Source organism: Dipteris shenzhenensis, chromosome 2 (genome assembly GCF_047967505.1).
Source record: "Dipteris shenzhenensis isolate YYH24624 ecotype China chromosome 2, Dip_SZ_1.0, whole genome shotgun sequence".
Classification (NCBI taxonomy): domain Eukaryota; kingdom Viridiplantae; phylum Streptophyta; class Polypodiopsida; order Gleicheniales; family Dipteridaceae; genus Dipteris; species Dipteris shenzhenensis.
The window spans coordinates 9,917,363-9,940,367 of NC_141597.1; the positions used below are offsets into that span (position 1 = coordinate 9,917,363).

At 44.8% G+C, this 23,005-nt stretch overlaps 1 protein-coding gene across 3 annotated transcripts in view; it reads left to right on the forward strand.

Annotated features, from left to right (window-relative positions):
- Positions 1-23,005, forward strand: part of LOC147904314 (uncharacterized) — an 86,352-nt gene that overhangs the window by 23,122 nt on the left and 40,225 nt on the right. For all 3 annotated transcript variants that reach the window (XM_087385789.1, XM_087385805.1, XM_087385796.1), the window contains exons 2-7: positions 4,507-4,588; positions 6,980-7,037; positions 7,355-7,482; positions 11,692-11,787; positions 11,976-12,046; positions 12,307-12,377. In XM_087385789.1, the coding sequence (XP_087241915.1) occupies positions 4,507-4,588; positions 6,980-7,037; positions 7,355-7,482; positions 11,692-11,787; positions 11,976-12,046; positions 12,307-12,377 (506 nt within the window). The remainder of the gene's footprint in view (positions 1-4,506; positions 4,589-6,979; positions 7,038-7,354; positions 7,483-11,691; positions 11,788-11,975; positions 12,047-12,306; positions 12,378-23,005) is intronic.

Consider the following 23,005-nt stretch of genomic DNA (forward strand, 5'->3'; position numbering starts at 1 on the left):
CAAAAAGTCCCGGGAGGGATTAGAGAGAGGGGTTGAATCAAGGCATTATATACAAGGTTCTCCAAGGGCCACAAGTGATTATGGGATGGTTATCCCCCTTTTTTGTACACGTGTCAACAACGCGGGGTATTCCCCCTTTTTTCCACACATGCACATGAGGGTGAAGGCCATTACCTCCAACACTCCCCCATGGACGAACCCGAAGCATTAAATCTAAGCACACACAAAGGCTGACACGTTGCAAACAGCACGGGGGTAGACGCAAATCAAAGCTGCCCCAAAGTGCATTCAAAGCCCACGCGTCAAACCAAACCAGTCGACAGACAGACAGCCGCCGGTGCCAGTAGCAGCCACCCTACCGTAATAATGTCGCACTTTCAATATCCGCCATAGATCACGACACTCTGTAGCCGAGGTCCTATCAGAAAGGCGTAGTACTACTACGTGTCGCCACAGCACGCAGCAGCACCACCAAACCTGGCTCTGATACCATGTTGGAGGGACACGTAGCAAATGGCATGTGTCACCTCGAAAAACACGTCGGGTGCAGGGGTCCCAAACCCCGCCCCATAGCCACGTGCAAGAAGCCTCTCTCTCCTCCCAAAAAGTCCCAAGAGGGATTAGAGAGAGGGGTTGAATCAAGGCATTATATACAAGGTTTTCCAAGGGCCACAAGTGATTATGGGATGGTATCCCCCTTTTTTGTACACGTGTCAACAACGCGGGGTATTCCCCCTTTTTTCCACACATGCACATGAGGGTGAAGGCCATAACCTCCAACAAAAAGAGCATTCATCCTTTGAAGGATCATAACTGCAAGTCAAGAAAGCATATGGGTTATCATCATTAGTGGCTGTCATATCAGAACTACCCACAGAAAAATCTGAAGTGCAAGACAGAAAGGCATAGTGCTCTTCAACAAAGTTGGTTGCAACATCTCTTCCATCATGAGAATGTGGAATTGATGCATTTGACACAGCCATACTGGAATCCCTTTTCTATGCGCTTCTTGCACTCTACAATATAATGACCTCGCTTGTTGCAATAATGACAGATGCCCTTCTTTTTCTGCTTATTTGTATCACCCTTTGCCTTATAAGAAGGCTGTCCAGAATCAGCTTTATGCTGATGTGTGGGCTGATTGGCATGTGGCTTTTGCTGCCCTTTACCCTTGGGCTCGAACTTGGAGAGCATAGCATGCTCGCCAGCCCGGGTTGCCATATTTCAGCAGCAAGTTTGTTCCTCCTGCAACAGAAGTCCTACCAACTCGTGAAAGGAGAGAGGATTTCTACCCCCCCTCAATGACAAATTCAGCGAGGTGTGGAAACCGAGATAGGACTTAGGAAGAGAGTTTAGAATGGTGGTGATCATCTCTGAATCCGGAATGACTTCATCAATATTCAGCAATTGTTTTCTGAGGTCCTGAAGCTTTGTGAGGTGAGAATTCATGGAATCCTCCTCCTCCATATGTGTATGGGAAGTTCTCGCTTCAGAAAGGAAACCCTGGCATCATTTCTTGCTACAAACATACTCTCTAGTATCTCCCAAGCTGCCACAGATGTCTTGCATGACCGAATATGAGGTATAATGAACCTCTTGACAGGAAGAGAAATTACAGAAAGAGAAATTACTGCTTTGCTGTGGGAGCTCTTGGAGCGGCTGCTCGAACAACTTGTGCTGCATTTGTACCTCTACCCCTGCCTCCAGCTGTAGGAGTGACAGGTGTAGTCGCTGTATCTGGTCTTGCTTCATCTCCATTGACATAATCCCAAAGATGTCTGCCAACCAAGATATTGCAAACCATGAAACTCCAGGAGGAGTAGTTGGTGCCTTCCAACTTATCCTTCTGTGTGAGAACCCCGAACACCTCATTTGAGTTGTTCTGAGCCATTTTCACCAGATAATCTCAAAAAATACAGCAGAGTGACCAAGTGAAATCCCTTCCTGGGATAAAATGCACAAGTAAAATCTACAAAGAAAAATCTACCCACAGTGACAAACACTGTCACAGCCTGTCAAAGGCTCAGAATGCACTTCAATTATCCTACAAATGCTCTCCAATGTCACTCGAAAATACTTGCAACAGTCCCAAAATGCTTGTACACTGCCAAATTGCATCAGAATGCCAAAAGCCCCAATTTCTTCAGGGAAATTGCATCCAAAAGAGGGCAAATTGCCTGAAAGCCCCAAAAATGCAAGAAATTGCTGTGTAAAGCAGAAAGCCCCAAATTTTTGCAAGAAATTGCAACTCAAAAAGGGGCAAATTGTGTGAAAGCCCCAATTTGCAATTTATCTGCAAAGAAGTAAATTCTACTGCCAATGTGTCCAAATGAAAACTCCCAAGTGCTCAGATGTGACTCAAACTGAGTCCAAAAGAAACTGCAAAAATCCCAAGCTGCTTGTCAGATGACGTCAGGTGTCCTAAGGTTTGCTATCGTATGAGGTGGGCTCTTGCCTCTCTGCACTCGGTATCAAACCAAGGGTTTTGAGGCATCTTCCCATGTTGGACTCGTGTGGATTGGGGTTGTGGGAAAGGATCTGGTGGCAGTGTCCTGTACCACTGAAACAAGGCCGTCCGAGGTGCGTGTGAGGTCTATGTCATCATCGAGTAGGGTTGGGTGTGCCCTAGCTAAGTGACTCACGTACACTAGGTCGAGGGCATGATCAAAGTGGATCTGGACACGTTAGGCGTGATGGGGGCTCTCCTTGTGGCTAGCATAGTAGCAGAGACATGGAGGGCCAGGAATGAGTGGTCGGCTCCGAATGGGGGCGGGCGAGGGTACAATGAAATCGTGTATCCTTGAGACAAAGCCTAGTAGGTAGTCCACTGTACTTGACCCACCTTCCATGTGGGAAGGTGAGTCCTCCAGACAATGGCCATCTCTGAAGACCATTCTAGATGATCAAGCCATGGACTGCCCCAAGTCAAGTAGATGTGGTCCATATCTTGTCACTTGTGGGGCATCTGCAAAGTGTCTCAATATCCGTAGCTCAGTTGCATCTAGCTCTAGGACTTTGGGGGTCTCTGTCATCTGTGAAGTCAAGCAGACCCACCTGTCTATCTCCTGTCCGTGCATTGAAGTCCCCTAGGAGGAGGGTGTCTCCTTGTCTAGAGACCTCCGTGATGTCATCATGGATCGTCTCATATGGGCTGTGTCCCTCTGCGGAGAGAGAGAGAGAGTAGAAACAGTAATATATTCTTGTCCAAGGATGGACCAAAGCATATGGGACAGGGTGCCACCCTCTATCAGCAGGATGTGGAACCCTGTGACACCCAAGAACTGCTCTCATACCTCCTCGTGGCGCCTTCAAACACTCAACCTGCGTCGCTCTCCTAGAGCTTGTGTGGGCTTTTTAACGGTACCCTGCAAACACACCTTTTGCTGCTCCGATCCGCAGCACTCTGTAAGGCAAAGTTTACTCTGTTGGACCTTGACCTCCTTGCAGCTGTATAGGCAGCCCTTGGTGAGGCACAAGACTCCACTGATTTCGTCTTCCCTTGCTGCTGTGTAGGCAGCCTCTTGTGAAGACCTTTTGCTGTAGTTCTGGACCTCCCTGGCAGCGAAGTTGAGGCACCAGTGGTTTGGAAAACTGGAATAGTGAATGCTCCCTTTGGCGGCCGTTTATAGGCTGGAGTCTGTGGAAAGCTGCCGGGCACCTAGGCCCTAACTGCCACCTGGCAGATCTGCTACATGCGACTCTGATCTGCACTGGCCTGACCCTATCTGGGTGACCCGACCGGCTCTTGTAGCTCCCAGAAGCCTCTGCTACCTGTGCCTTTTGCTCCTGGCTGCTGTGCAGCCCTCTGCTCTGTTTGCTGCCTGCAGGCTAGCTCTAATCCATCCCAGAAACAGTTGCCTGACAGCCATGTGTCGGTCCAGTTCCAGCTGACTTCGTTCCGCATGATCTGACCTGATTTTTGTGGCCTGATCAGCTCTGCAGTGCTCTGGAAGGTACCTGTGTATTGCAGTCTTCCATTGCTTGCTGCAGCCTCCATTTCAGGTACTCCCATTTCTTTTTCTGAGCAACCTTTGCCGCTGTTCTGGTCACATGTTTCCCCCATGGTCCGGGCCCTTCTGGTGCACCTCCCCAATGCTCTCCACATGTGGGGTCTCACAGGTGGGGAGGTGACCTACCAAACTCCAATACTTAGAGACTATTTAGTTGTTATGGTGATCCTAGAACTCATCTACATCTTCTAGAGGGAAGTACCTATTCTCCCTCCGAGTGGTCTCCTAGACCATTTGGATTATATAGACATGGTGATATAATCTTTCCTTTTCTAGACACCCACCTACCCTCCCATCCACCCACCAACTGACACGCTCTTATGCGTGCACGTACATACACACACATATTGGTGCGTTGGAATGCTATAGCCCATATGAAATAAATGAAATTCAGCTACTTTTTAACCTTTTTTTTTTGGGGGGGGGGATCTCAAGATATGTTTGGCTCTTTGTCCTTATGATTTCTGTGCTCATCCTATGCGCGTTGGAATTGTAGGGGCCTACTCATGGATGATGCAGTGGTGGCTCAGTGTGGTCATTCGTTTGGCAAAAGTGGCCTTCATCGTGTGATGGAAACGGTTTGTACCAATGTGATAGTTACAGTCCTGTGCATTTGAGTGGTATAAAATTTTATCAATAAAAATAATCTCTTTGGATATGTGATATTTTCTTGGCAACAATAAATTTATCAATGAGACAACTTAACATAGCTCAAGAAAGCATTCTTGTAACTCTATAAATCTGTCCCAGATAGAATTGAATTATTCGGGTGAACTTTATAATGGTTAAGGTTGTTGGTTATGTTTGCATGTTTGAGTGCACATGGTTGTACAATGATATATAAACACCATAGGATTGTCACTGTAATGAAGTCAGAATCGGTGAAGACTAAACCCTTGTCTTGACAGCTGCAATGTTCGTTTTTGTTTACAAAATTGAGTTTGAGCATTTTTCATGAATAAGCTGGACGTCTTGTTAGCTCCATGGTATACACTACGGGAGTAGCCTACATCCCAAGCCTCCACAAAAACCCAAAAAATCATGAGGTGGGAGATAAAATCACTCTCAAACCCTCAATACATATCCCAAAAGCAAAAACCCAAAGCAAAAAAACTGCTCAAGCCTGTGAAAGGGGTGGGGGGGACCTGTTTCTTTCTAGGGGCAATGCCTACTTTCCTCCAACGAGAAAACCTGCACAAAAGCCTGAGATGAGGACCCATCTGGTAACTCGACCGTCGAACCTGCTTGGAGGGAGAAAAGGGAAGGGAGCGAACCAAATGCGGAAGAAAATGTATTTTGCAATGGAACCATGCACCCATGAAGCACTCCCCAAAGTCCACCCAATGTAATGACGAGAGTGGTGTGCCCTCCGTTGTCGCAGCCCAAGAGGGGCTGATTGGCTGGATCGAGACAGCAGCTTCAAGACTAGCGAGGGCTGACCAAATCATCTGATGAGCCAGGGCCTAGGAGAAAGGAAAAAAAGGGCTGGGGTGGTGGTGGTGCTCAGCAAGAAGCTCAACACTGCCCCAGCTTGAAGGAGAAGCTAAGAGGAGGCGGGCCGATGGTGCATGGTTAGGGTAGGGAGCGACGAGCAGTCACCCATACTCAGTTTGAAATAGACAATGAGATGTAGCAACCAAAAGATGAAGAAAAATGTCCACTGAGAGGACCAAAACATAGATACAAAGTGCACTCACAACCTACATAAACGTGACAAACTGCTGTCCAATCTTCCGCTCAATCATTCTGCTGCATGCCTCTCAAGTGAGGTCTTAAGTGAATTAAAGAGGAGCCCCAAAATGCCTAAGTCAGCCCCCCTGATCTGTTCACCGGATGATCTCTTCACATGAGCTGAAGGTTGCTGAATATGCTGGTGTCTTTGCTGTATCCTGCTGGGACTGCGCCTTTGGTCCCCCTTCTCTGGTATACTGTCTGACTAATGTGCCATTGCTGCTAACTAATCTGCCTTTTCTAGTGTGTTTCTGTGAGCTGGATTGCAGTCTGCAATGAGCAGTTCTGATGAGTTCCATCCCCACATGGGGGCCTTTTATAGGGCTGAAATACCCTCTGTTTTGGCCGACTGTCCCTGCTGCAGGCCGACCCAATTGGGTTTGGCCGACCTGTTATTGCCAACCTCTTTAGGGTTTGGCTAACCGCTCCTGCTGACTGCAGACCAGCCTTTGCTGGCTGACAAGGGTTATCAGACAGCTCACCTTTGGGGCTATACAAGCCCTCATATGGCAGCCCTATTTGCTGGGCTTCCCAGCCATATAGCCACTCCATGGGTGTCAGCTGAACAATGTCTCAGCCTATGACCCCTCCCTAGAGGCCCAATGGCAGCCCAAATGAAGGGCAGCCTCATGGCAGCCCGTTGAGGACAGTTGATCATCCTGTGGTGTTTCCAAACAAATGCAAGAAGGATTTCTGTTAACCGCCCATGTGACAGCCTGTGCTGCCCACATGGGAGCCTCTCTCCCCTCCATAGTCCCCCTATCCTGCTATAGGTGTCACTCGCCCATGGTTCCCTCAGTTAGGGGCTTAGAAGTGGGAGTTGACCCTTTTTTTCTGACAATCTCAAGGATTTGAACTCTATGTTGGAATTTGGAACTGCAGCTCTCTGTCTTTAGGGTTGTTTGTGCCATTGTTTTTCTTTTAGTCTTTTATTTGAAGTGTACTTTGCGCCAATGATGCAATTTGTCCTGATGTTTTTTTTTTTGGGGGGGGTGGGTGGGGTCGTTGCATTAGCCTCCCCAAGGGTCTCAGCAAGTTTCGTTGGGCTAGAGCTTTTTAATGGCATGTTTTTGAAAATTTAACGAAAATATTAATGCATATGCCCAGCATACACAAATGCAAGAAGCATTTAGAGAAAAAGTTTGCATCTTACAGCACACTTGTGAATGCAATCTTTCGAATATATCTAAATTGATGGTTTGATTATGACAAATTAGCCAATATGATTGTTTTCACAGAACCTGTGCTTGAGCTGTGGGGCGCCTGTACCTCCTGGGTCATTGATTCCAAACTATGGTATGCAGAATCATATCATATGCGTAGTAGTTGAAACAAATCATAATTAAGGTAGTCTTATAGCTGAAATGATGATGGTACATTTTTTTCTTTGGTGTGTGGCTAGGTCAATGTAGACCGTTAAATGTGAGGTTATTAATTCTTAAGGCGTTTTCCTCTTTGTATTTGAGCTTGACACCATGAAGCTTGATGGCTCTTTTGACTAGCTTTTGTGTATATGCTTTTTCCAATAGTCCACATTGGGGATATGTGACCTTGGACTCCTGCCTTGATGTGCATGAACTCGCAGCTCACATGATGCATGTGTTGGGTTTCAGCTCTTCGTGCTGCTGTTCAGGCTTACAAAAGAGAGGAACATTTCTGGCCAAACTCACTCAAAGGGCCAAAAAGGAGAAGAGACCATTTGGAGCAGCCAGAGAGCTCTGAAGGGAAGAAGACGAATCGGGTAAGCAATTTTCCATTTGTTGACTATAAGAGACATGGTATATATGTGCAAGTGGATGTGGCAACTGAATTTCTATATTTGTAATTATTATGCAAACTAAGTCTATATTCTTTCCAACTAAGACACTTCAAAGAAGGTTTTTTCACATCACAAACATACATCAGCATGATGCCTCATCACCCTGAGAATAATAATTTACAAGCCATTGTACATCAGCACAAGGCCTTATTAGCCTGATCATTTTATAAACAATTTACAAAGTGGCTTTATTCCCTTTTTACTTTCTAAAGATTTAGGGAAAACCTGATATGTTGTTGTTACGGATGAGGTACGGAGGGCGTACGGAGGACGGACGGCGTACGGAGGGCGACCGACGTACGGAGGACGGACGGCGTACGGACGACGCTGTACGGAAAGCAGGTACGTTGATGCAGGAGCGACAGCAGGAGCGGGTGCAAGACTGCGCAGATCTGGGGTGACAGCAGGTGTTGGAGTGACAGCAGGACTGCGCAGATCTGGCGCTCAGATCTGTGGCTGAATTGCGCAGATCTGGAGCGCAGATCTGGAGCGGGAATACACACAGATCTGGCGCGCAGATCTGGAGCGCAATGGCGGGGCAGAAAGAGGGGGAAATATGAGAAGAGGGGCAGATCTGCAGCGGGAGAGAGATCTGAGAAAAGGCAGACTGAGGGGAGAGAAGAGGGAGAAGAGGGATCAACCTAGCTCTGATACCATGTTGGAATATGGAAGCAAGAACTAGAACTAGAAACTGGAAATGAAATAACAAGACTGAAATTGAGAAGAGTGTAGACAAGACACAAGCTAGACTGATAGATTGCAATGATGTGACCCATGAATATATGGGCCAAAGTACAAGACATAAAGCAAGAGTGCTTATGGGATAATTGTAGAAGTGCCACATGGCACACGCTCAAGACATAAAGACTAGACTAAGACTTTAGACTTAGAAAATAGTACACTTAGTGTGCACTTATCTTCAACACAAAATACTACGCCTCTCTTTGGGCAGACACCCACATGGAAGCCCTCTCTCCCTAAGTGACAGCCAGGAGATGACTAACTCTAACAGTAGGCTGCTACTTCCTTCATGGAAGAGTCAATGGAATGGCCTTTTGATCTTATAATATGGAGCTATCTCAAAACCTGAGGTCCTTGGTGCTGGTCTTTGGAAGTGCACACCAAGCATATCCGTTGGTTTCATGGGAGAATCCTGAGGTGTGTCGATTCTTAGTCTAAGGACAATACCGTGAGCTGTGCTACGAAATCCTAGATGCATGGGACAAATGCATCTGATGATATCCAGTGTCTCTTTACTGCCCTTTGGGTCTGAAAAATGATATGCAGTCTGATGATCTGATTCCTCTCGTACCTCGGTAGGTGCATGGTGTAGAATCACGTGGGATAGAATAGATGCATCTTGGAAGAGGAGTGAGAGCACAAGATGAAACCAAAATGTTGTTCCCTCTATAGATTGTGAGAGAGGTGACTCTCTCTTATAGAAAGGGGGAGAAGGTAACACCTTCCCTACATAAGTGGCAATCAGTCCCTACATCAGTGGGAATCAGTCCCTACATCAATGGGACTGGCCTAAATCAAAGGAACCTCCCATGTGGGGGCCTTTGGGTTACATCATCACTTAGGTCACACACTAGACACATCATAGCACTTGATGTGCCTCTACAACACACACAAACACACATGTGACTCCCCTAGATGCACATATGCACCATAGAGCAAGCCCTTGATCACACTTATCCCAACATACCCCCCCTCAAGGGGTTGCCTCTTGCAATGTTAAGGATACATCTAGTCTCATAGTTTCTCATGCCATCTCATGGTGGTCAAGGATAAATCTATGTCTAGGATCTCATGCTAGCAAGGGTTCCCAAGGGTGAGAGGTTCACAAAAATGGGATAGACCCCTCCAAATGGTTATCTCTCTTGCATGTACAAGGATAATCATAGGCCTTTGTGTGGACCTAGTTTCTCATGTCTGGCAAGAGGTACCATGGGATCAAACACACATCACAGGGCCTACATCATATGGTGACCAGAGGTGATTTACAAAAGACAAAACATATGACATTCTTTTTAGAGTACTACTCCAGGCAGAGAACCTCAAAATTTGACCAAGTGATGATAAACAAAAATTCAAAAGACAAAGTGCTCAAAAAGCATAGTTTTTATCTTCAAAGTTTGATTCTTCATTTGCTGATGGAGTTCTTCCTTCAGCCAGATTTGCTTTGTTGTTGAAGTAGCCCTTCTTGTCTTTGATCAACCAATTATCTTCTTTTTTTGTAGACTTCTTTTCCTTTCCATTCACAACATTCCATATCCTCTTTTTCATAAGTACAAACTTAGCTTTTGTTTGCCAAGTATGGAAACTAGTTCCATCAAACTTATCAAAAAAGTCTTAGCTTCCATGGCAAGGTCTTACCCGAGGGCAGTGTCTAGTGCCTTACAAGTGAAATATGAGCAATAAAAAATAATCCTTCAAAGAGTGACGACTTGAATACTTTGACTTGGATTTCTCTATGTGACTTAAGTAATGAGGCAATTAGTCAGAAAAACATTTATGCAAGATGTCCAAGCAAAGATGACCAAGAACATGCTAGAAAATGAGCATAGCAAACTGAAAATAAGTCTTGGTCAAACTACCAGTCAAACTTTGACTGCCCAAAGTCAAACTTAGACTAGCATGGTCAAGCTTTCATGGCCAAAGAGGCAGCTCGAAAATCTTCTCCAAATCGATATGTAGAGGCCGAAACTCAGAGGGATTTTGCAGTGGAGAGGAAGGAAAACATGTAGGGCTTCACCCTCAAAGAGGAATTTCGCAAATGATAAGCACGTCGGTCAGCACTGTAGAAGAACCCCGAACTGTTTTTTTGATGAATTCGACCTGAATCTTGCTCCAAATGAGCTCAGACTTGATGAGCAACAAGGTAGTAATGTCGCCCAGCTCCCTCTGGAAGGGATTTAACAATGTTGCTCTCCATAGTGAGAACCAAGAAGAAGGTCGATGCAGCTTCCTGAGGCAATGCCGCCCCAAAAATGGCAAGATAGCGTGTATAGCTTATTCTGTAGATTCGCCCTGGCCTTGGGAAGACTCTCCTGAAAGATGAGAGGCTGAGAATGCGAGCTTGAAGAGAAATCTCAATTCCAAAATTGACTTTGGCAAGGGAAGGTGGAAGATGGAGGTGAGGAAAGAGATGATGATGTGGCACCTAACTAGGGCTTAGGCTAGAGAGAGCATCTAATGCTAGGCTAGGCTAGATCTAGAACCTAAAGCTCTGATACCAAGTGTAGAATCACGTGGGATAGAATAGATGCATCTTGGAAGAGGAGTGAGAGCACAAGATGAAACCAAAATGTTGTTCTCTCTATAGATTGTGAGAGAGGTGACTCTCTCTTATAGAAAGGGGGAGAAGGTAACACCTTCCCTACATAAGTGGCAATCAGCCCCTACATCAGTGGGAATCAGTCCCTACATCAGTGGGACTGGCCTAAATCAAAGGAACCTCCCATGTGGGGGCCTTTGGGTTACATCATCACTTAGGTCACACACTAGACACATCATAGCACTTGATGTGCCTCTACAACACACACAAACACACATGTGACTCCCCTAGATGCACATATGCACCATAGAGCAAGCCCTTGATGACACTTATCCCAACACATGGCTGGGGCATTGGGCTATGCTTTGAGGGGTAAAGGGTATGGACCATCTTGTTACTGCTGTTTCGCTCCTGTTTTAGGCGAGCTGGAGGATGATGTGTACAAGTGACCAGTTTGACTAATTTTGACTATTTTTAACCTTAATGGAACAACTCGTGCAGACCTGTGAGCTATTCAAGTGAATATGATGCTGTATATTTTATCTTTTTCCTGTCCCATAGATCTCATTTATATGCTGTAGTTGATAATAACATGCTAAAGTTTAAAATTTCTCCCTTTGTTTCGCTTGGCTATTGTCTCTTCTCTGGGTTGATTTATTGGTTAGCCTTCTTTTGGCTTAGTTGTATTAACAGCCTGGCCCACCCAGCTAAGTGCGAAATTGTTGTGCGCACATGTACATATGTGCCCAATGGCCCTGCACACCATTGTATATGTATGTTGGTCCCATTTTTTTGGTAATTGTCTTTGAAGCATGTTTGCTCATCAAATGTTATTGGGATATCGAATGCAGGTTCTAGCAGGCTCCACTGAAAATACAGGAGCGGATGGTTCTCGACCTAAAGGAGTCCAATTCCCGTTTGTAGTCAATGACCGAGTATTAATCAAGGTAATATTGTTGTTCTACTTGGTCATGGGATTCAGAATCAGTTTAAAATAGTGCCTCAGAAGCTAGTTTCCCAAAAGAAAGGCGAAAGCACAGTGGATATTGAGTGCTGGTGTTGGATTCATAGCTGGTAGTGTCTTGAAATGTAGTTGAGGATGTTGCTGTGGTTGTTTGTGTGTCTTGTCTACCAGGGCAATAAACGTACTCCAGAACGTTTTGTTGGCAGAGAGGCAATTATCACTACTCAATGCTTGAATGGATGGTAAGAAACACTTGCCGGCTTTGATTTTAGATTGGCTGACTTGAGAGTATGAGGAAGATTAGTGAAGCTATCATGGATCCTCGAGGTGCAGGAATTGATATTCTGTACACTCTCAAATTTCAGCAGCACTAAATTCCAGTGTTTCACAGTTGCATAAATGGGACTAATTATGAAGCTTAAGATGTGAAATATAAGACATCATTGGAAGGAAAAGACGACTGGTACCACTTATCTTCTCCTTTGTGCTGATGGGAGTGTAGGTATTTGGTGAGGACGTTGGACAATGGAGAAAGTGTTCGGTTGCAATATCGCTCTCTACAAAAACTGGGAGGTCAGCAGTCTTCCAATCTATCCCAAATGAGAGATTGCCTTGGAGTCGCCTGGCTGTGAACTCTTGATCTCACATGATAGGCAACATGATTCTGAAACAGCAGCTAGGTGAGCTTTCCGTAGATAATATTAATTAACAAAGAACACAGATGAATAAAGAAGCATTCCAAACTTCATCTCCTTCTCTTAAATCACCTTAACGAATTTTTTAGGGCAATTGAGAAATGTATTGGGAATCTTGTGATTCTAACAACCATTCCTCATTAGGGTCATCATACAAGCGCTTAATCAGTTATTTTCTAAGTCTGCTGATTTGTACCGATCAATCCTCATTAGAGCCATTCTACAAGGGCCCCAATCAGTTTGGAAAGGTGCCTATTCACCAAGTCTCTTCTGAGATAAACTAAGCTTAAAGAACTTCTAAGTAGCTTATATCAATTTGCCTGATATTTCAAACCTTCAAGTCTAAAGATTTTTCTTTCAATTCTCATGGTTTTTCCGTAACGTACAATATTCAACTGAATTTTTTGGCTTGAAAGCCCACAAAATTGCCGCCTTGCAATTTTAAAGAATTTGATCGTGTTTTGCACAAAAATGCAGGCATATCTCAATCATCTCGAAGTTTGCTTTGATAGCAACTAAAGCAACATCAAAAGGCTAGACTTCAAACCTGACCTTTGGATTGTCCTTTGAGTGAGAAGAATTCCAAGATAGATAACTCACAAAATACACATTAGATAATAGGGGAACTCACCACCAGCCACTGACTTCATATGTTAAGCCACCCCAACCCTAAGATTTAGACCATCCTAGAGCGAATGCATTCTAGTAGTAGTAACTTGCACACCATACCATAAGCCTTCATCTTGAGGGTAATGTTGCCAAGGTCTTTGCCCTAAGCCCACTTTGCCCAAAGCAAGGGCATTAGGTGATAGGTCATAAAGTATAGGGATGATACGTTAGGGCAATGACTCAGTCGACTTGTATTCTAACAAGATTATCTAGGCATTGTCACATTCAAGATGTTCTTTATGCGTAGGCTACTTTGTTTGCAGCACGAGGTTTTATCAATGCAAGTTGACTGTTTTTTGTGTTCACACTCGTTGTCCCAACAGGGTATTAGAGCAATGTGGGACAGAGTTGGAGCTGTAATTGTGAAGAAATCACACAAAAAAGCTGACTTTTTGTCTTGGAGTGCAGTTGCAAGTGGGACAAGCAATTGTACATCATTTGCAAGCAATAGGCAGCTTTCAGCTCTTTCTGTAAAAATCATGCAATTCTTTAGCATAGTTTTGCATTTATACATGGCTTCCCATAGTAGAAGCATGGTCCCTTTGACTGCATTGCCTTTTTGCCTTTCACAAATAAGGGCTCTGTCATTGCCTCTTTCCATGCAATTGATACTTTCTGTCCAAATCATCTACAGTTTGTGCTTGAAGAAAAGTATCACCTTTTTTGTTATTCTGAAGAAGAATAACACGTACCTTTTCCATGTCCCAAAGGTCTAGTCTATGCAACAAGCAATTACAACCATATTTAACATCATTTTTTTCTTTAGGAGATGGTCCATGAATTTCTTCACCAGCATACCTCTGTCATGAGTCTATCTGCTTCTACCTCCAGGTGCAGTTTTGCCTCTGCCTCTGCCTGCAGAAGTGCCTTCACCCACATCGGGTTCCTTTTCCCACAAATTCTTGCTCAGTGTATTTTGGAGCCTCATGCCATCTGACACCCAAGAAAGATTGGTCCACTCATTTGAATATTGATATTCATGTGGAATACTTTTTGATTAGCCTTCTCCTTTAGTGCTAGCCTTTGTCACTCATGGCTGAGTCTGGTGAGCTCAGACACATACACAATGTGTATTATGTTACAGTTTCATGCATTAATTCACTATCTGTAAGTTCAATTTTAGATCAGCAAATGAACATGAATTTTGAGATTTATGAGTTTGTAATCCTGTACAAATAAGTGAACTGAAGGTCATTGCCGACGGTGTGAGACAGGGTTTAACTTGTATAAACTGTACGGCAACGTTTTGATAGCAAATGCAATTGACATTGAAAAGTGTGAAACGAGTTGCCTATGGCATAGAAGATTTGGTCACATCAACTTTGAAGCCTGGCAAAGTTACACAAAGAACCGAGGGTGTACGGGCTGCCTCATGTAGCTGAAGAAGGAAAAAAGGGTATGTTAGCCATGGTGCTATGGAAAGCAACATGGGGATGCATTCCCTAAAGGTCGAGCACATAGAGCAAAGGATGTGCCAGAACTAGTGCATACACATATTGTGGGATCTTTTGAGGTCAGGTCTTTGGGTAATGCATGTTACTCCACATTGTAGAACGGATTTGTGTATATCATGTCGCACAAATAAGATGCATTGTAATATTTTAAAATGTTCAAACCACAGGTGGAGAATTAGTCTGGTAAGAAAATTGAAATTTTCATGTCAGTGTGGTGGGTAGTACAAATCTGAAGAGTTCATTCAGTCATTATATATTTACAGTATGAAAACTACTAGGAAATTATGTGAGTTACCCTAGGGAAATATGCAATAGGCACTAAATGGGTGTACAGGACCAAGAGAGATCCTAAGGTCAAAATTAAGAAATATAAAGCTAGGCTAGTAGCAACGGGCTATGGTTGGATTAAGGTATTACTTATTTTGTTTTGAAACCTCTACACCAGTGGCAAAATTTAATACAATTAGAGCTGTTCGTTCTATTGCTGCACAAAAAGGCTCCTATCTTCCAAATGGATTGTAAATATGCATTTTTAAATCGTTACTTGCAAGAGGAGGTGTATTGAATAGATGTACCAAGATGAGTCACATTGGAAAGAAGCCAAAAAGATTTTAAGGTATTTAAAAGGTCCCATGCGTTACGGGCTTGTTTATCCAACATCTACTGATGCAGATTGGGCAGGCTCAGTGGATGAGAGTAATTCTACAACAGCCCATGTTTTTTTCTTGGCTCAGGTGCAACTACTTGGAGAAGCAAAAAGCAACTAACAATTAAGTTAAGCAGAATACAAACCACCAGCATGGCAGTTTGCAAGGCTACTTGGTTGAGACTTCAGATAGAGTACAGTTTCATATATCTGAGAAAAAATTGCATTATAGGACATGAATCTTATCTTCTGTACAACAAATCAGCAAGAAATTTGAATTGCTGCAAGATATATCAAGCATTAAGGGAACAGTTCACGGATGTGATTTTTGGACCAACTAATGGTCATTTTTAAAATCTGAAATCAATTAAGCTCAGGTAGGGCAGGTTATAAGTACAATGGGTCAATAATTTTCTTGACCTGCCACTGCCAAGGGTCTAGAAACCCTAAAATTGTAGCTACATGGAGTAGTTGTGTTTTGTTGTGTGCATATCTCACAACCACCTTGTATGTCGTCCCTCTTTGATTGTGCGATTTTATCAATACATGCCAGCTGGTTTTGTGTTAGCACTTTCTTCTTGTTGTCACAACACCAAGGAGATCTTCTCTTGTGAATAGGCCTGTGAGCTAGGGGCCATGTGTAGCAATGAGTCTAGATTGCTGTCAGCCACCTCATGTACAAAGAGTGTTGCACACAGCTGATAGGGTGTCGAGATGAAAGGATTCATGACCACATGGCCATGAGTAAACAAAGGATTCATGACCACATGGCCATGAGTAAACAAAAAGTGGGGAGCTGAATAGCCCGTTTTTCTTTTAGTTTCAAAAGAGAGTTTGTTTGAGTATGCTTGTGCTTTCTAAGTTAGAATTGTATGTTTGACTCTTTGTAGGAAACAATACATAAGTGTAAAGGACCATTTAGCTTTTTATGTTTTAAATAAGAGTGAGTGAGAGAGAGAGAGAGAGAGAGAGAGAGAGATTCCAGTTTTTTGGAAGATTTTGTTTCTTGACTTGCTTGTTTATTTTTGCTTAGTCACCTGCTTCCTTTCTTCTTTATTTCTTGTTTTCTTTCTCTTTTGTTTATTTGACGTATTTTAGTAAGCATTGCGTTTGCCCAAGAGACTCCGCGGGTCTTTAGAAACCCAGTATAGCTGCTTATGCTTGGGCATTGATGACGACATAAGTGTTGCTTTGCTTGCTAAGTATGTCTTCCTTTTGCTTTTCTTAAAAGTTTTTGTTTACCTCTTTTTTCTTCTCTTTCATATTCTCTTTTATTTTCTCTTTTATTTTCTGTGTAGATTTTTGATCTTTAGAACAACAAAAAATCTAAATTTGTATGATTGGACTTATTCTAGTCTTACAAAGGTATATATATAAAGGATTGGAATCCACTTCTTATAGTATCTGAGGCATCCCATTGGTACATGCTCCTTAGTCTCTACCTCTTCCAGATCATTGGGGTTACATAATCTCAAGTCTTGATGATGTCATGCGGCTATGATCTCACATCCTAGCTCTATGTGAAATCTATGAGATGACATTTTGAGCTAACCGATTGCTGTATGTAGTGTGTGGGACAGATGAACCTATAGGTATTCTGATGCTTGGATGAAACCATTCTTGCTCAAATGGAGGGATTGCTCTTTGTAGAAGGCCATCTTTGTTGCATGTGGGTGTGATCCCCCACATGCCCATAGGATCTTGATTGGGAAGTTTTGGGTGTCCTCGCACTAATTGTGTATTGAGTCAGGATGTGTAGAGGGCATTCCACATGAGAGACGTCTTTGCACCTTATGTGATATGTAGGAGGGCACTTCGCCTTTAGATGCTTCGTGTACTATGAGATGTGCCTGCGTCCTGTCAATGAGTTCATCCCTCGATGACGCCGGCCGTCACCAGATCCATTGGTCATTGAGATTATTTTTGATATCCTCCCTTGCCTGGTGGCCCTGGCCCCCCATCCGGTGTACAGAGGACGTGACACATACGTGGAGAGATGACTGATTGGCTCCGGAGTAGTGATCTTGTATGGCCTCTTGTAGACTGATTTGATTTGCTGCATGTATCCTTCTGCAAAGACATCACGGTCTATATCTGTTCTGTCTCCTTTTCTTTATTGGGGATACATATCAGTCTTAGGTATGGATGCCTACTTAGTGGATCCATCCATCAATTTTTCTTATTGTATCTGGTTCTTTAGTCATAGACCCTTTGGCCTTACGAAGACTATAATAAACTTTATTTTTTTGGTTTTCTAATGAAGTGATGGTGAAGACCAATCTGTTTGATATAGACAGGGAACACTGGATTCCTTACAATCTGTTTTACTTTCTAATGAAGTGATGCTGAATACCAATGTGTTTGGTATAGACAGGGAACACTGGATTTCTTACTAATGCAATACAACTCTGACTATCACAAATAATCTGTGTAGGGCTGAATTGTTGAAATCCCAAATCAATGTCAGCGTGGATTGTCTTTGCTGGACCATCTTCTCCAAGAGTGTAGCTTTGACCTCTTTGTTTGCACATCTCCACACCAATCTGAGTCACATGATTTCCCATGTAGTAGTCCCATATGCAATTTACCTTCCACATATCTTAGAATTCTTTTTGCAGCTTTCCAATGAACTGCTTTTGGCTGAGTCATTTGTTGACTTACTACTCCCACTACATGTGAGATATTTAGTTTGGTGGTAGTCAAGTAAATAAGGCTGCCCGCAAGTTACTTATAAATAGTGGCGTCTCCACCTTCATCATCTGCTAGTCTCTTGTAGCTTGTTATACCCAAGAAATAATGCAATAAGCCTAGATTTGACATGTCAAACCTTTGTGAAAGCTTCTCTTGTATGGATTAACCGGCTTTTTCATTGTTGCATGTTATGATTAAGTTATAGCAGAAAGCACTACTATCACAAAGCTGTCTTGATCTCAAGTACTTAAAAACTTGGATCAGATTGGCTTTTCTTCATTTGTATGCTTTCAAAGAAACCATAATTTTGGAAAACCAAGTCCTTGGTGCCTGTTTGAACACATATAATGATTTAATCAACTTGCAGGCCTTGTATTCTTGTCCTTGCTTCACATAACCTGTTGGCACTCCCATCTGCTTGTAAGTCACCATTTAAGAATACAGAGTTAATATCCATTTAATGAAGATTCCAGTCATGTTGTGCTGCTAAAGCAATTATCACTTTCAGTGTTATTCTTTGCTGCAGGTGCGAATGTCTCAAAGTTCTTTGTACTATCTATGCTGCCATCTACTTTGTATTACCATTTGCATCCAACAACATTTTGACCTGCTGGTAGGTTTGTAAGTTCCCAAGTATTATTTTTCACAATGGCATCATATTCAGCTTGCATTGCATCCAACCACTTTTCTGATTTGAAAGTCTTAGGCTATTCTCATCCAAGTTCCTGCATATGATTGCTTTGTTCACACGACCCCTTTTTTTGCTGACTTGGTGACACTCTTTGAGCTGCTCTCAGATAGATTCTCAACCTTTTGTGTCTTCAAGTACCACCTAGGAACTCTGTCCGTTTTTCTCTGGTTTCTCCTGCAATTGCTGCTATCCAAAACAGCTTGTTGTACTTCTCATTCAGACTCATTATCATAATGCAGACTGATCTGTTCAAACTTTTTGATATGGCATCTTCTTCAGCTGCTTGCTTAGGTGCCTCTTCTCCTTCACCATCACTTTGTGGCTTTTTTTTGCATGATTATACAGCTTTGGTTGTTGCAATTGAGAGTGGTTGAGTCATCCTATATCATCCAAGATCAATTTTAGTTCTTTGCCAAAAAAAGAAAGAGAAAATTATTTCAGCCGTACTGTTTCATATTGAATGCACGTAGCCCTATATTTTACTTGCATTGGAGAAAGTGCAACCATGGGTTGCTTCTCGCTTAGCCAAGAGACACCGCTTCCTCCCAACAGGAAACGATAATGGGAGGTCAATCTACGGTTGTCTCTCTGAAATTCCACTAGAGGGTATCCGGCAGTGGATGACTGATAGATGGGAATAGATGGGCCCTTATACATCTCCCTCAATGTTGTCCAAGCCTCGAAAGAAGAGTTTGCCATGTGAATATGCGGCAGCACCACATCTGCTGTTGTACTCTCAATGATAGCCAAGGCTTCCGCATCCCGGATTTGCCATGCTCTCACTAATATAGGGTTCGCTGGCGTCAGCACCGCTGTCGAGGTTGGAATTGTTACGTTGTTGTGAGGCAAGAGCTCTGTCCTCGTCGCAATCCCCCACGACTCCCTCAACACAAAGTGGCTCCAAAAAGCTTTGATAGCGAGTAATTGGTCCAGTCGAGCTTGCCTGTCTCACCGAAATATGGGATCTGGTATCTATTGGCCACAATAATGGACTGAAAGAGGTAAATAGTTTAGAGTGTCGTACACCTATTTGAACCTGAGCCTTCCACTTGGGTACAATCCTTCAGACACGTGCCTGAACTTGAGCCTTCCGCCTGGGTACAATCCTTTACACACCGACGCTAATTCCTTTCCTCCGAGCAATGAATCAAGGCAGCAAGGTCCTTGCCTTCATGCTCCACTTCTTGAGAACTTCCGTCAGGGCTCTGATACCATGTTAGAAAATGAAATCCCACTAGAGGGTATCCCGCAGTAGCGGAAGACTGATAGATGGTCCCAAGAATTACATGTGGAAGTGTTTCACTATGTAATCAAGCTTCATCAACATGTGTGTACTTCACAACCATTCATGTGTGTGCAAGCCATCAAATAGATTGTGCAAGCTAGCAAATAGACTGTGCATCAAGACAAATATAGAAGCAACACATATATTTCTGTCTATCCACAAACTGGACACAATACAATACCAACATGTTCTCCTACTATATGCCTGGCACCTCTAGATCTCTGAGCCTGCGTGCTACACTGAGCTTATGTAGGCTCTTTGTCCAAACGATCCCTTCCACCTTGCTGTCCAGAAAGCTAGCCTAGGTGGGCTGCCACTCGAGCTTAGTCTGCAGCTTCTTCTGTTCAACTCATGAGTATAGGCCCAATGTTGCCTGATTGCTGATCCTATCTGCTGTCTTGAGGGCTGCTCGAGAATGGAGGCCTTTAGGGCCCCCTTTTATAGGGCTGTTTGCCCTTTCCAAATTGGGCCGACTTTTTAGGCCCTAGCAGTTGAGTCAAGTCCCCCCTACCAGCCGACTGGGTAGAGGAGCCTATAAATGCCCCTACAGGCCTCATTTGCACGCTTTCGTTGGCCTTGCCTAGCCACATGGCATCTAGCCATTGCCCAAGCAGTCCAAGATCTGCCCTCCATGGATGCTCTCCTTTGTTAGGGATCTCTCTCTCTCTGTCTCTCTGTCTCTGTCTATCTCTCTCTCTCTCTCTCTCTCTCTCTCTCAGACATCACTCCTGGATTTCCACTCAGATCCGGTCCTATTACCTGAGATGGACACAGAGGACTCGGGCTTCCCTCGCTCCTCGGCCGATAGTCGCGCTCCCGTTACTGGGTATGGGCAGGCTCTTTTGGACCTTGGACGTATACATGATCTGGTCATCTACAATGGACTAGATCGATGGCCTGCCTCCTCTGGTTTCACATGTTTCCCACATGGCGGAGGAGCCAGTGTCGTCGACTATATTCTGGGATCTCCTGCTTTAGCCCCACAGATCACTGACTTCCGCACTGCACCCTTACCCCCAGGAGCCGATCACACTTACCTTTTCTTTCATATACTTGCGTCCCGAGCCCCTCCCAGCCACACCCCGCACTATACTACCTATCATGATATACACTTCGATCATAACCTCTCACCTGATTACTCAGCCCACCTAGCCTCCCTCCTCAGACACATAGGCATCATACCCTCTCTAGATCACCGAGCCACCCTTATCACCCACTCCCTTCACAATGCAGCCCGCCACATCTTTCCTTCCACTGCTCGGTCCACCCGCCCTCCACCCGCTGGCTCTACCCCTTGCAACAGATGGTATGATGACTAGTGCAAAGCATTACGCCGCACACTCCGACTCACAACCCAGCGAAACGCTAGGGCCAACCCACGTCTCACCAGGGATTATCGTCGACTAGTCCGTCGCAAGAAGCTAGCCTTCCTGCGCCAGAATGAGGATACGCTACTGAACATTCTGTTTAGTAGCAACTCCAAGGATTTCTGGAGGAAATTCCTAGAACGCCGATCCCCCTCCCCCCTCACGGACACTTCCCTCTGGCACACCTACGCACGCACACTCTATGATATCCCTAATCAGCCCCCCCGACCTCTCAGCCACCCCCCGCCCCGCTTCTTGTATCCTCTTCACAACCCAGGGAGTCACCCACGCAACACATAAGCTTCATAACGGTCGAGCTAAGGATCATGAGGGCCTATGCACAGAGTTTGTTGCCTACGGCATCAAAACTCTAGCCCCCATCCTGGCAACGCTGTTCAATGAAGCTGTCTGTCACGGGTTCCCCAGAGCCTGGACCCTGAACACTATCACACCCATCCACAAAGCAGGAGATCCCATGGATCCAGGGAATTACAGGACCATCATGGTTGGACATGTTATGTCCAAGATCTATGCATCAGTGTTAGATGGCGAGGTCAGTGCTCGCGCAGAGATACAGGGGCTCAGGGCATCCGGACAGGCCGGCTTCAGGATGGATCACTCGACTTACGATCACATTTTTACACTTAGAGGGATTATTGAGGAGGCCAGACACAGGAGACAGAGAGTATATTGTTGCTTTGTGGATTTCCGCAAGGCATTCGACACCGTTCCCTGCGCCCGACTCATCAGACGTCTGCAGGAGTTAGGCTACGACTCGGTGATTATCTGGGCAGTAGTAGCTCTCTATGAGCGGGTGACGGGGCAGGTCAGGATTGGCACCAGCTGGACCCCAGAGATCACGAGCACTATCGGACTCTGTCACCGACTCTATTTGGCCTCTACATCGACGAGCTCGAGACCACCATCAGGACACTCGGAGGTGCAGGCTGCTCTCTTGCGGGGACTGCCATCCAGATTCTCCTATACGCAGACGATGTAGTACTACTATCCTCTTCTGCTACTGGTCTTCAACGACACTTGGATGGACTTCAGGCCTTCTGTGATACACATGACTTGAAGGTCAACCTTGGGAAAACCAAGGTGATGATCTTCAACACTTCCAGACCCGCTATGCATCGAGAGCAGTTCCTCTTCGCCGGCGACCCTGTTGAGATAGTTGACTCCTACACATACTTGGGCGTTGTCTTCTCAGGCCCGATCTTCACGATGTGCCCGACCATGCAGGCCAGGATCAACCGGGGATACACCGCTCTTGCCAGGCTGGAGCGACAGTGCTACCACTCCCACTTCCAGGACCCGCGGACCAAGTCTCTCGTTTTTGATTCTTTGGTCCGCCCAGCAGGCATGTATGGTAGCCCTTGGTGGGGAGTCGACCTTTCAGACACAGAGTGGGCTCGAGTTGAGCGCCTGCAGATACTGATGTTTGCTCGGATGATCCGTAGCAAACCATCGGTACCACACCAGATCATTCTAGCAGAGTTCGGTGACTCACCCCTACAGCTTGATGCGGCTTTTCAGGCTATCACCTACCTCCACAGAGTCAGGGATTTTGGCTCCTCCGTTGACGGTCGCCTCCGCCTACCTTGGTTAGCCCTATCCTCCTCTATGGCCTTATCTGTTGATGGGGACCAGCGATGCTGGTATAGTCGTCTCTCCAGTTGGTTCACCCGACTGGGCCTCGA